General features: G+C 35.8%; 2 protein-coding genes across 2 annotated transcripts; both read left to right on the top strand.

Annotated features, from left to right (window-relative positions):
• The first annotated feature begins 6,551 nt into the window (after positions 1-6,551).
• On the top strand, positions 6,552-7,127 carry LOC129883560 (uncharacterized). Its single transcript, XM_055958196.1, has 2 exons — positions 6,552-6,584; positions 6,633-7,127. Exons 1-2 carry the CDS (start codon positions 6,552-6,554, stop codon positions 7,125-7,127), a joined length of 528 nt encoding a protein of 175 aa, XP_055814171.1.
• Positions 7,128-7,148: 21 nt separating this feature from the next.
• Positions 7,149-7,937, top strand: LOC129883559 (uncharacterized). The gene has a single exon (XM_055958195.1). The coding sequence runs from the start codon at positions 7,149-7,151 to the stop codon at positions 7,935-7,937; it is 789 nt and encodes a 262-aa protein (XP_055814170.1).
• Positions 7,938-14,684: the final 6,747 nt, after the last annotated feature.

Here is a 14,684-nt window from a genome sequence, read left to right as displayed (position 1 = left end):
ATCATCGATTATGATGATCGCAATGTAGTACCCTATGCTAAAAAAATCCTCAAAAAGTGGGCCAGTCGTATTTATTTAAAAGAGAGCATAACTGAAAATAGATACAAAGCTGGGTACGACTAGGAATATAAAGCATGGTTAACAACATATTTTCAAGGAACATTAAAATCAGGACCGTATGAGGGCCCTCAAATCGAAGATGTTCATACAAGGCTTCAAATACAGGCTCACCTTTTCCAACAAGAGCTTCAATAAAGAGAATGAGAGTTCCAACACAAGGAACAAGAGTTCTGCCAGAGGGAGTATGAGAATCAAATGGCCTTAACTCTCACGGCGCAAGAGCTAGCTAATTCAGAGCATCATTAGCACAGGTGGACTTGAGCTTAGATGATCAACTCGCCAGTTTCAAATAATTGGCGATGCCTGATAGAGCCTTGTTGGCTGAACCTTACTTATTGATCCTCAAGCATATTATTCGAGAGGAAACGGAGAAAGCAAGAAAAAAAGAAAGACCCTCCACTTCTTAGTTTGTCATCTTTCCTGGCGTTGTATTGGTTTTTTTTTGTATTGGCTTTTTCCTTTCCCTAAAGTGTAATCCTCTCGCTCGATTTTGTAATGTCTTATTTATTTATGAATAAAAGATTATTTTTTGGGGGCAATGGAATGTGTTCAAATGGCGTACTACATTCTTCAAAATGCTAGGTCTACCCTTAGCATAAAAGGGTCACATATTTATTTAGGATGCACAATAACTGTATATGTGCCTTATGTGTTTATTTGTCGCATTATATGTGATATTTTGTATTACAAGTTATAAACAAAGAATAACATATTTGCCTTTTGAGTTATTTTCTATTCAGGTATTTAGAATTGATCTGTGTTGACAAACTGGTTGAGCATCCTTATTTCACGAGATCAAAAACTTCCAAAGATTCCTTCCCCGATAAATCTGTTAGTAGAGAAAAGGAAAATGACTGACAATAATGACAACACTAGTTTGACAGAGATTATTGTGACAGACGCTGTTGTCGCTGAACAAAATGAGTTGATTACACAGTTGTTACAACAAATCGCTGAGATGAGAGTTGAGATATAAAAAAATCGAGAATTGTCAAATTTGGCTATCACCGCCAACACTCCGGTTCCAGGCGAAGGAAGGCCTCCATTCCACTTCCCTTCTCCAAATTCAAGTACGGAATACGTTCAAAACCCACCCTTAAATCCCACTTGAAATACCTTCATTGTTGACCTCACTGCCTCAAATCCCCATCATGCTTCCGCTTCCTACAAGCGCCACTTCACCCACAAAGTACCGACCCTCCAACCTTCCCTCCCTCACAAAATACCAACACTCAAGCTTGTCCTCCCCCACAAATCCATAATGTTAACAACCCACAGACCTTTCCCTATCATCAAAATCAGCATACTAACCATCAGACATTTCCCCAAAATTACCAAGCTCCTCAAAATACACAAAATCTCCCATTTACCCACCCCTCGCCTCAAAAGATAGCTTTCCAAATCCCAATCCCAAATGAACCCTATGCTAACGGTTCCGAACTTGATCACTATAAGGAACAAGAGAAGGAGTGGAGGGCGAAGGAAGAGATAACCAAATAGAATATGAAAGAGGAGATTATGAAAGCTATGAAGGACTTTCATTACACTCCAGATGTTGTAGGATTAAATTATGAAGATTTGTGTATCCACCTGAATTTGGACCTTCCCGAGGGGTTCAAAGTGCCAAAATTTGATACTTTTGGAGGAACCAAAAATCCTTTGGCTCATCTAAGAGCATATTGTGATCAACTAGTAGGAGTTGGGAAGAACAAAGCTTTGCTAATGCGGCTCTTTAGCCAAAGTTTAAGTGGAGAGGCTTTGGAATGGTTCAGCGCCCAAGAAATAAAATAATGGTCTAATTGGAATGCTCTAGCCAAAGATTTTATCGAGAGGTTTGCTTACAACGTGGAGATCATTACCGATCGATATTCTTTGGAGAAAATCAAATAGAAATCCATTGAAAGTTATCACGAGTATGCATACAGGTGGAGGAAAAGGCCGCCAGAGTTCGACCTCCCATGATAGAGAAAGAGATCATGGAAGTATTTGTACGCATGCAAGAGCCCGAATACTATGAAAGATTAATGTTGCTCGTTAGAGAAAAATTTGTCGAGATAATCAAAGTAGGTGAGACTATCGAGAATAGGCTCAAGACGGGAAAGGTACCCGTGTAGCCTCCTCAACTGGGTCTTTGGGACTATTTAAAAAGAAAAGAGAGGATGTATCTACCATCTCCTACACACCTGAAGGGAGGAGGTTCCCAACAGCAAGCCAGGAAAATCTACACCTTTTAAGACCTATCCACGAGATCCACAAAATTCATATCAAGTTTACTACACTCAACTGAATTACCAAACCCCACCTTCTAGTTACCAAACCCCATACCCAAATTACCAAGTCCTATCTCAAAATTATCAAACCCCACCTTCTAATTACCCAACTCCACATTACCAAAACACCCCTCCAAACTACCAAACCAACCGTATCCAAGATTCCAAACTCCCATATTTTCCCGCCAAAATCATCCGAGTTATCATTATGTACCCCCACCGCCACAAAATAACTACAACCTTTCCCAATCCAATTTTGAAAATAGGCCCGCTAAGGCTTTTACTCCTCTGATGGAAAGTCGGATTAAGTTGTTTGAAAGATTGAGAGATGCAGGCATTATTCATCCCATTGCACCTAAACTGGCTGATACAAGCTCTAGATTCTTTAAAGCTGACAAAACATGTGCATATTATTCCAACAGTGTCGGGCATGATATTGTAACTTGTGTTAATTTGAAGCACAAAATTTAGGATTTGATTGATCGTGAGGTCGTCACTCTCCAAACTGCCACCCCTAATGTTAATAGTAATCCTTTGCCGAACCATGAAGGGGTTAATATCAATATGATTGAGATGGAATAATATTGGTGTGTAACAAAAGCCATAATCCCAGCCTATCCGAACAGTCTTGAAATGGTTGTGGCTTCACTAAGCATAAAGGAGAAATTGAATTTTATGATTTTGACACCTCAAAAAGTTGTTGCTTTGGTGTCGAAAGAAATTCCTAATCAAAAGAAGTTTGTGATCGAGACTGCAGCAACTCAGGGAATGACGCATTCTGGTAGGTGTTACACCCCAGAAGAATTGGCTCAAGGGGGGTATAAGAAAGATCAACAAAAGAGACCAATTAGTGAAGCTGAGGCTGAAGAGTTTTGGCGGAAGATGCAGCCAAAAGAGTATTCTATAGTAAAACATCTAAAGAAAGTACCTGCCCAAATCTCTGTGTGGGCATTGTTGATGAGCTCACAACAGCACAGACATGCTTTGATGAAAGCTTTGGATGATACTTACATACCCATAGGTATAGGTGGAGATAATCTGGCTGCTATGGTGAGTCGAGTCATTTAAGGACATCGCATCAGTTTTAGCGATGAAGAGTTGCCCCTTGAAGGTGTGATGCATAACAAAGCTCTTCATGTCACTATTAAGTATCGGGAAAAGATCATGAATCAGGTATTGATTAATGATGGATTGGGTCTTAATATTTGTCCCTTGTCGACTCTCAAACAATTGAACTTTGATTTGGGAAAAGTCCGACAGAACCAAGTTAAGGTTAAAGCTTTTGATGGGGGTCAAAAAGATACATTAGGAGCTGTGAACTTGGGTATTCAGGTAGGTCCTGTTGATTTCGTTGTAGAGTGCCAGGTGATGGACATCACCACCAACTACAACCTATTATTAGGAAGACTATGGATCCATATGGATGGAGCCGTGCCTTCTACTCTCTATCAAATGATAAAGTTCGTAAAGAATGACCGTGAGTTGGTGGTTTATGGTGAAGGAAGTAATGCAAATGGTTGCGCGCCAATTATTGATAATATTACTAGAGGTACTAACTTCTACACAGTGGAGCTGGTAAATGCCACTGGCGTTGATTTGGCCCCACAGCCACCTATGCCTTCTATTTATAAAATGATAGCCACTGTCATGCTCTGAAGTGGTTTTGAGCCAGGTTTTGGATTGGGGAAGTACTTCTAAGAAATCATCAAGCCTATTCAAATTCCCAATAAAGGATTGAAGTATGGTTTGGGATATGTCCCTACAGAAGACGATGAGGTAGATGTGACAAACAGGAAGATTGATCGGGTATTGTCTAGGCCAATACCTCACTTGTATATGTCATTTCCAATGTGAGAATATATCGATGATGGCGATCTTGGGGAAGGAATATGGAATCTTTTTGAAGAAGTTGACACAATCTTGGAGGAAGAAACAGGGACATAGGGCATCCGTGATGCTGAGCCAGAGGAGTAATTATCTAATTGGACATCCGCACCTCTCGTAGTCCCTCACTCATCTTGGTAGATAAAGATATATTATCTACTTATTTTTAAATCGGTGGTAGTCCAGAGGAGGCCCGAGACCCACCCTTTGTTTGTTTCTACTTTGTTATGTTTAAATTACCTTTATAATGTTTGAAAAAGGCAGATTGACCCATAGTTATGGCCAAAATTTGTATTTATTTTGGTTTAAATAAAGATCTCCTTTATTGCGAAATTTACTTATTATTTGGTTATCGGTCTATATTTTACTTATCTGATTTTGTTTGCTTATGATTTCAGTAAAAAGAACTTAAAACCTGCCAATATCATGTTATATCATAAGACAAATGAACAAAATAAGATAGAATGTGATGAGTTCGAAGATTATGATGAAGAGGCTACAATATCTGAACACCTCACCGAGGGATTGAAATTATTTGAGGAGCAATACAATCCAAATCAAGAGGAAGCTGAGGCTGTGAATCTGGGAGATGACGAGTGTATCAAGGAATCCAAAATCAGTGTCTATCTACCAAAAGCTGAAAGAAAGAAACTTATTAGTTTGCTTAAAGAGTACATTGATATATTTGCTTGGTCTTATGATGATGTGTTAGGTTTGAGTATGGACATCGTGTCTCATAAATTGCCGATCAATCCGGATTGCAGTCCAATAAAACAAAAGACTCGAAAATTTAAGCCAGATTTGAGTTTGAGAATCAAAGAAGAGGTTACCAAGCAAATTTAATCTAGAGTGGTGGAAGTGACACAATATCCGACTTGGTTAGCCAACATTGTTCCAGTTCCTAAGAAGGATGGCAAGATCAGAATCTGTGTTGATTATAGAGATCTGAACAAAGCTAGCCCTAAAGATAACTTTCCATTACTAAATATCCACATTCTCATTGATAATTGTGCCAAGCATGAGATGCAGTCATTCATGGATTGCTATGCGGGTTATCACCAAATTTTAATGGATGAAGAAGATGCAGAAAAAATAGTTTTCATCATGCCGTGGGGTGTGTATCATTATAGGGTAATGCCATTTGGTCTCAAGAATGCTGGGGCCACTTACCTGAGATCCATGATGACCATTTTTCATGATATGATTCACAAGGAAATTGAAGTATATGTGGATGATGTCATTATCAAATCCCGTGAGAGAGTGGATTATTTGACTCACTTGAAGAAGTTCTTTGATCGCCTGTGCAAATACAACTTGAAATTAAATCCTGCTAAATATGCTTTTGGGGTGCCAACCGGCAAGTTATTGGGATTTATAGTTAGTAGAAGGGGTATCGAGCTTGATCCCGCTAAAATCAAGGCAATTCAAGAATTACCTCTATCAAAGACCAAGAAGGAAGTGATGAGCTTTTTGGGAAGATTGAACTACATCAGCCGATTCATAGCTCAGTCCACATTGATCTGTGAGCCTATCTTTAAGCTGCTGAAAAAGGATGCATTGAAAAAATGGACCGAAGAGTGTCAGATAGCTTTCGATGCTATCAAATGTTACTTGTCTAATACGCCGGTGCTAGTTCCTCTGAGGGAAGGAGATCCATTATTGCTATATCTATCTGTCTCGAATAATGCATTTGGATGCGTGATAGGTCAAGATGATGAGACTAGGAAGAAGGAGCTATCAATCTACTACTTAAGCAAGAAGTTTACTCCATACAAGGCTCGTTACACTCTTTTGGAGAAAACTTGTTGTGCTTTAACCTAGATTGCTCAAAAGTTGAGACATTACTTGTCTTCATATACTACATATCTCATTTCCAAGATAGATCCATTGAAGTATATTTTTCAGAAAGCGATGCCCACTGGGAAATTGGCAAAATGGCAAATGCTGTTGAGTGAGTTTGATATTGTGTATGTGACCCAAAAGGCGATAAAAGCACAAGCCTTAGCGGATCATCTCGCAGAAAATCTAGTAGACAAAGAGTATGAACTGCTCATAACTTATTTTCCCAATGAAGAGGTATTATTTGTAGGAGAAGATATCTCCGAGGCATACCCTGGTTGGAGAGTATTTTTTGATGGGGTAGTGAATCATGAAGGAAGTGGGATTGGAGCAGTCCTAATATCAAAATCTGGACAATATTATCCTATGGCAGCCAAACTTTGATTTCGTTGCACGAACAACATGACTGAGTATGAAGCATGCATCATGAGTCTAAAGATGGCGATCGATAAAGACATTCAAGAGTTGTTGGTAATAGGATATTTAGATTTACTGATTCATCAGGTTCAGGGGGAATAGGCCGTGAAGAATTTGAAGATTGCATCGTACGTGAAGTTAGTGCAAAGGTTGTGTAAAAGGTTTCGCAAGATCTTGTTTAGTCATACCCCAAGGTTGCAAAACGAATTTGCTGACGCTCTTGCTATTATCTCCTCAATGATCAAACATCCAGATACAAGTTACATTGATCCTGTGGAGATATATTTGAAAGAACAACCCGTTCACTATTCGCATGTCGAAGTAGAACCAGATGGGAGACCTTGGTATTTTGTCACAAAAAGGTATCTAGAAACCGAAACTTATCCAGATAATGCGACTTTCAATCAGAAGAAAGCAATACGTCGAATGGCTAACAATTTCTTTCCAAGTGGAGAAACCCTTTATGGGAGAACTCCAGATATGGGACTTCTCAGATGTGTCGATGTTATTAAAGCTACGAAGCTTCTCGAACAAATTCACGCGGGAGTTTGTGGAACTCACATGAATGGGCTTACCTTGGCGAAGAAGATCCTTTGATCCGATTATTTTTGGATTACTATGGAGCATGATTGTTGTAAGTATGTGCAAAAATGTCATCAATGTCAAGTGCACAGTGATTTGATTCGAGTACCTCCTCACGAACTCAATGCCATGAGTTCTCCTTGGCCCTTTGTGGCTTGGGGTATGGATGTCATTGGTCCAATAGAGCCATCCACCTCTAATGGACATAGGTTTATTTTAGCTTCTATTGATTACTTCACCAAGTGGGTGGAAGAAGCCTCGTATAAATCAGTTACGAAGAAGGTAATAGTAGACTTCGTCCGTAATAATTTGATATGTAGATTTGGAATACCGGATTCCATCATTACTGATAATGGAGCAAATCTCAATAGTCATTTGATGAAAGAGATATGTGAGCAATTCAAGATTAATCACCGAAACTCAACCGCATATCGTCCTCAAATGAATGGAGCCGTACAAGCTGCCAACAAGAACATCAAAAAGATCTTGAGGAAAATAATTGGCAATCATAGATGTTGGCATGAGATGTTGCCATACGCTCTGCTAGGATACCGAACAACTGTCAGAACATCAATTGGAGCAACCCCATACTTGCTAGTGTATGGGACAGAGGTCGTAATCCCTTTCGAAGTGGAGATACCTTCGTTGAGAATCATTCAAGAAGCTGAATTGAGCAACGCCGATTGGGTTTCTAATCGAATTGAACATTTGACTTTGATTGATGAAAGGAGAATGACTGTCGTTTGCCATGGTCAACTGTACCAACAAAGAATGAATCATGCTTTTAACAAGCGAGTGAGACCAAGAACGTTTGAAGTTGGTTAGTTGGTTCTCAAACGCATTTTTCCATATCAAGATGAGTATAAAGGAAAGTTCGCGTCAAATTGGCAAGGACCTTACATGGTTCGCAAAGTGTTATCTGGAGGTGCATTAATATTGTCCGAAATGGATGGCCAAGAGTGGACGAAACCAATCAACTCAGATGCCGTCAAGAGATACTACGTTTGAAGGTTAAATGTTCTTGTAATTACGTCATTTGCTTGTAATCATTTCTATGTTTGTTTGTTTTATATTAACCCTCCCATTTTTTAATGAACTACGTCTGACCTGAATTCTCAAGAATGATATACGTAGGTGGCTTATGTCGGCCTCAGTCATTTTCTATTAAATCTTCCTTTTTATTTATCTCCCGAGAGGGAAACTATGTTTGACCTGATTCCTGCCTCAATGGGATACCTAGGCACCACAACGGTTCGGTCATATCTCCCGTAAGTTCTCTATTTATGATAGAAACTTGGACAGAATTTTTGAGAGGGACTCAAAAATTTCAAAGAAGATCTTTTCACAAAAGAAGACAACACTGAGGTGCATCAGAAAAGTAACTGGGACAGAATTTTTGATAGGATCTCAAAAATTCTGCAAATCTCTTATTGGTAGTATGATATTTAACAAGACATCTAACTGGGATAGAAATTTTTGAGGATGACCTCAAAAATTTTATCTAATATCATCAGAAGGTTTTACTCAACTTCAAAGTTCAAGGTTGGCCTCGAATGATCCCTGACATTGTTGGAAGGTCAATATCAACCTCAATAATCTCTAGCACCATCAGAGTTCAGAGTCAACTACAAAAACTTTCTAGCTATGTCAGAATGTCCCAAGAATCCTTAAAAAATTTGTGAAGAAGATATCAAGCCTACTCAAAGCTTCGGATCAAGGATGTTCATTTAAGCTATGCGTGACATGACATCTGGCAGTGATCCTTTTCAAATTGCTTTCAAAAACTCATCTTTCTTAAAGCTTTTGATACATCAAACATTTTGCATGTATATATTTTAGTCTTATATCTACCGAGAAGTGGAGAATCAGAGAAAGCCATCAAAGATAGCAAGACAAGGAGAAAACAAATGGAGAATTCAACACAGATCAATTCATTCAAAACTAATAATTTTTTTGTGGATGCAGATTTATAAAACATCACTATAGCCCTCCTTTTAGCAAGTACAAAGAAGTTAAAAGAACAAAGAGTTTTCAAAGTGATAATTTTATCACCAGGATTCGTCAGACGAAAAGGAGACGTTCAAAAAATGAACAACAATGCCTCATTCAAATCTCTAGCAAGCCATGAGCCACAATGAATGTAGAGTGTTCGAAAATGAGCATGATATTCACACACTAATGTCAAAGTGATCAGGCACTTTGTACATATTCTCAAGAATTTTCCCTAAAGATTTTTGCTCAGTCGTTAGTTAAAACGACAATGTGTCTATTACTTATTTTCTTTTGAGTGTAGGAAAATGCAAAGGAGCTATTTTCAATGCAAGCATTCATAATGACGTCAAATTATATTCTCCATCCTTAGGGCCATTCATATTTTATTATTCGTATTATATTACCGGAGGTGGTAATATCATTTGCCAAGAGGGCCATTCGTATTATATTACTCATATTATATTATCGGATGTGGTAATATCATTCACCAAGAGGGCCATTCATATTATTTTATTCACATTATATGATACCATATACGATGATATAATATCGTATACGATGATATAATGTTGTATACGATGATATAATACCGTATACGATGATATAATTCCGTATACGATAATAAATACCATATACAATGATATTATTTTATTCATATTATATTACTAGAGGTGGTAATATCATTTGCCAAGAGGGTCATTCATATTTTATTATTTATATTATATTATCGGAGGTGGTAATATCTTTGCCAAGAGGGTCATTCATATTTTATTATTTATATTATATTATCAGAGGTGGTAATATCATTGCCAAGAGGGTCATTCATATTTTATTATTCGTATTATATTACTAGAGGTGGTAATATCATTTGCCAAGAGGTCCATTCGTATTATATTACTTATATTATATTATCGGAGGTGGTAATATGATTCGCCAAGAGGGCCATCATTCATCATTTATCATTGCCAAGAGGGCCATCATCTATCATGGCATTGCCAAGAGGGCCATCATTCATCATATCATTGCCGAGAGGGTCATAATTCATCATTGCCAAGAGGGCCATCATTTATCATTGTCAAGAGGGCCATCATTCATCATTTATCATTGCCAAGAGGGCCATCATTTATCATTTTCGAAAGAGCCATCATTTATCATATTATTGCCGAGAGGGCCATCATTTACCATACCATTGCCGAGAGGCCATCATCATATCACATCATTTCATCTTATTGCATATTACATCAAAATTGAAACTAATTGCAGTCGAGGAATATATTACAAATCACATCAACTTAGAAAATATGTTTTGTTTGCTCTACGTTGAAATCGGAGGAGGTTATTATGCCGACACAATAACGACTCTATCCTTTTCTTTGAGCTACATTTTTCTACTAATGAGTTTTATCTTAGTCTTTGTCGAGAGCATCCAAGAGGATAAATTCTCAATTAAACCACAGGTACGGACGACATCAAAAGGAATGCCGCACAACGTAGTACTTTTCTTAGTAACAAATTGGGACACGAGTTGAAGAACAACTCCCACCACAATCAAACCACACCCTACCAGAAAGCATGTGGTATCTCGTTGAGTTTGTTGGCTTCAATTTTGCTCTGAAAAACTTTAACTTGTCACTAGAAGAAATTTTTCAATCTGAGTGGCAATACACCAAGAGATTTGGAAAATAGGTCTGTGTAAGTTCTTAATTATGGGTGTAAAGCTAGCCACATTCATGGCTAAGAGGTTGTGAGTCTCTTTTTCATGCTCGATTCATATGTCACTCCTCACAACCGAAGGTTATCTTAGCATAAGAGATTTCCTTTTCAACCGATTGAGTTGAACTACAAGCAGTCTAATTCCTATATTTAAGGATATGTAGGCGGGCTCGATGTAGAAACTCGATTGTACTCCAACAAACCAGTTCATCTCATTCTAGAGCATTTTGGTTTCTCCATAATTCGACTTCGTGATAGCTTTTGAATTCTTTCAAATTTGTGCACCAAATCAAGTGTGTTGAACTACAAGTGGCTTAAATTCTCATGTAACCTGAGATATGTAGGAAACTCGATATCAGAGTTCGGCCATAACTTTCTAAAAGTCTGTACCAAACCTCCTTTCAGAAAGAGGAAGATATGATCAGTCAAAATTTGATTTTTCAATTTTCTTTGCCTAGGATCTCTTGCATCGACTCTACTCAAAGAAAGGGACAATTGTTGGCACTCAATTTTGATCAACCCATAACTACTTTTCGGATTGCTATAGGCTTTTTTTCAAAATTATTTCTTTATTAAATAAATAAATTTATATTTAGTTTTACCCAATAAATCGTATATTTTGACATTCGTAATTTATAATATCATTTCTATTTATTAATATTATTCTATCATCTTTATTATTTTTATTTATTTATTTAATTTTTTTTAAAAAAATAATAATAATAAGCTTAATACGTTCAAATATTCTTACGTATCTATTTAGTATATATTATGTATGTGTGTGTATTTTATTTATATAAAAAATAAAAATAAAAAATATATTTTCTTAACTAAGTTTATTTTATAATTTACTTACTCATATTAATATATACATATTACGTATCTATTTTAATACGTCTAGTATACATGTGCATATAAAAATCATTAATTAATTAAGTTTATCATATATTTTAGTTAACTATGTTAATTATGCATCTATTTAGTACGTATTATATACATACATACGTCATATATATATACATACATAGTATATACATAAGTAGTGGTATAATTTTAAATTCATCTTTTAATCATATCCATCCATCTCATCTTTATCAAATACCAAGATTCAATCCCAACTGCTCATCAAAATTAATGAACGGCTAGGATTAAAACTCCCATTCCTAACTACCTACACCCAAAACCCTAAAACTAATTTTGATTTTTCTTTTTTCCTCATCATCAAAAGACCTCACTCTCTCTCTAACTCTCTCACCCTAACTCTCTCTATACTCTCTACTTCATCTTCTCCAAAAGAGAAGAGAGATTTGCTGCCCTCTCACCTCCACCACCACCGAAACACCATCAAACGACCCCTTCACCACGCTGCCGCACCGTCGACAGACAGCAGCAGCAGCGACGACCGGCAGCTCCACCGGCGAACAGTAGCAGCTGCGACGGCGAGCTCCAACAACAGCTTCTCCGACAGCGATGGTAGCCTCTGACCAGCAGCTCCATCAGCAGCTCGACACCGAACAGCGAGCAGCTAGCTCCACCAAAAACTCCGGCCAGAAATCAATCGACCTTTCAAAACTCGAGATTCAAGTATGTACTTTAAGCTCTAATTTATTTTAGAGACGGATCTGTATGTTTCTTCAACATATATGCTATTTCATCCTTTCAAATCTTTGTTTTTATGTTAGTTGATAATTAGATTTTGATGTTAGTTTACTGAAAGTTTTGGTTGATGGTTGTACATATATGTTCTTCTAGATTATTGTTGGTGCACACATATGACACACAAATCACTTTCTTCTTCTTAAAATTTAGATTGTGTGTGTGGGTTGTTGGATCTATTCAAAGTTTCGTCCTCCCATGATTCCGAAATATGAAATTGGTTTTGTTTGATGTCAAGTTTGATTAACATTCTGATCTTGGTGTCTGAACCGCTATTGCGTTGATAATTCATTAATCTGGGAATATATTGCTTATTTAGAGTAATTGCGGTGAAATTCAATTTGTCAATTGATTACCTTACTAAAATGTTTGGTTATGATAAGATATAATATTCCTTGATCAATTTTTCCTTTCATAGCATGTACAATTGATGTTCTTAAAAATTTGAACATTCTAAGCCTAATTTCTTTGTATTCTCAATTATTCTTGTGATGTTAAATACTACTTTATTTTTATTTTTTGCGTGTAATTGATTATTTTTCATTCATTCCAATTATTGACAGTGGATCCCTCTTGGCATGATATTTGAAACTTTTTTTTTGACAAATGGAGTTGCTCTTTCTGACTTTTCCACCATTTATATATCTGACTAAATTGATTTGGTTGTTGAATTTTGATAGATTTCATTGTTAAAATCTTGATTGATTTGTTGTTGAAAATTTTGTTTGATTTTATTGAAATTTGGTATCCCTTTTGAAATATTGGCTCTTTCGTTTGAATTAATTGAAAAAGTCTTGATTAAGCATAGTAAAACTACTTTTGTTGATTTTCTTGAATATATTCCATCATTATAAATGAAGAACTCACATATTCATTTAAGGGGGACAGACAGAAAGAAAGAGAAGAGCAAAAACAAAGAGAAAAAAAAACAAAGAAAGAAAAGAAAAGAAAGAACATTTTACTTCACAGTTCAAATCTCAAACAAAAACAAAAAGAGTTTCTTGCACACTTTAATATTCTATTTCCTAGTGTTTAGCATTGGGTTTTTCAGATTTCGATTTACTTATTCCTCCTAACTAAAGTATCCAGATTAGTTCCAATCTCTCTTGATATGTTATATTATTATTAAAATAAAAATCTTGCCGTGCTTGTTTATTTTGTTAAAGCAAAATCATATAATCATGTTATACCTCTGTATTATTTGTATACTACTTGTATTTTCTTTATGCTTTAGCAGGGTTTGGATTTCAAAAGTTCAAGACATGAAGAGTTCATTTGGAATAGGATTCAGATAGTTTTAGTTTCTGATTTATTATTTCTACTTGTATATTATGCTTTCTTGATTGTTTGGTATGTAATAATAAACTTCGTATATAATAAAAAGGGAAGATAACACATGGGGAGGGAATTACTTACTACTTGCTTATTTTTTTATTTTTTTTAGTTTATCATAAATTTATGTGTGCTTGTGTTACATATACTACTCATTTCCACATGTTTAGGTCCATTTTTCACGATATAAATAATTTATTTTTATAAAATGTTTGCTTTAATCAAAACATAAAATAAAATGATCCAAGGATAGTTTGTTAAATATCGTTTATCATCATATATGTTTCAAAAATAATTTATCTTTTTTTACCTTTGTTTATAAATTTTAAATCTTATTAGAATAATTACTTTGATGATATTTCTACATTATAACTTGCCTTTTGAACTTAAAACCATGTTTATAATTTCAAACAAGAACTTTTTCATATTAACTATTTAGACATTATATGTGTAGGATCTACTAAATGATTTTGAACATGATGATAATCATATCTATATTTGAATACCATTTCATATAGATATCATGCCCATAGAATTTTATAATTTTAATATAGCATGTCCATGTATATTTTAATTAATATTTTTTAACATACCATTTGGTATAGACATTATGTCTATAGGAGTTACAATTTTATTATATTACGTCTATATATATATATTAATTAATATTTGTAACATACTAATTATTTAGAAATCACGTGCATAGGATTTTATGTTAAATATCATATAACAAATTATGTCTATAGGACCTAATAAATATTTAAGTATTTATAGAGTTAAGGGCCTTATTGAATTTTTTTTAAGCTCGTCATATGGATGTAATAAATATTGGCAAAAAATGTTATTAGGTAGTTTCAATATGAAATAATTCCTAGCTTG

This window comes from Solanum dulcamara, chromosome 3, assembly GCF_947179165.1.
Source record: "Solanum dulcamara chromosome 3, daSolDulc1.2, whole genome shotgun sequence".
Lineage (NCBI taxonomy): Eukaryota > Viridiplantae > Streptophyta > Magnoliopsida > Solanales > Solanaceae > Solanum > Solanum dulcamara.
Note: the sequence above shows the minus strand (reverse complement) of the source record. Positions and strands in the feature narration are given on the sequence as shown.

Excerpts from the sequence above, each read along its gene's own strand:
- LOC129883560 (XM_055958196.1), top strand. The coding sequence starts at position 6,552 with ATGGCGATCGATAAAGACATTCAAGAGTTGTTG. Across the intron at positions 6,585-6,632 it reads AAGACATTCAAGAGTTGTTG|GCCGTGAAGAATTTGAAGAT; the intron begins GTAATAGGATAT and ends CAGGGGGAATAG.
- LOC129883559 (XM_055958195.1), top strand. The coding sequence starts at position 7,149 with ATGGAGCATGATTGTTGTAAGTATGTGCAAAAATGTCATCAATGTCAA.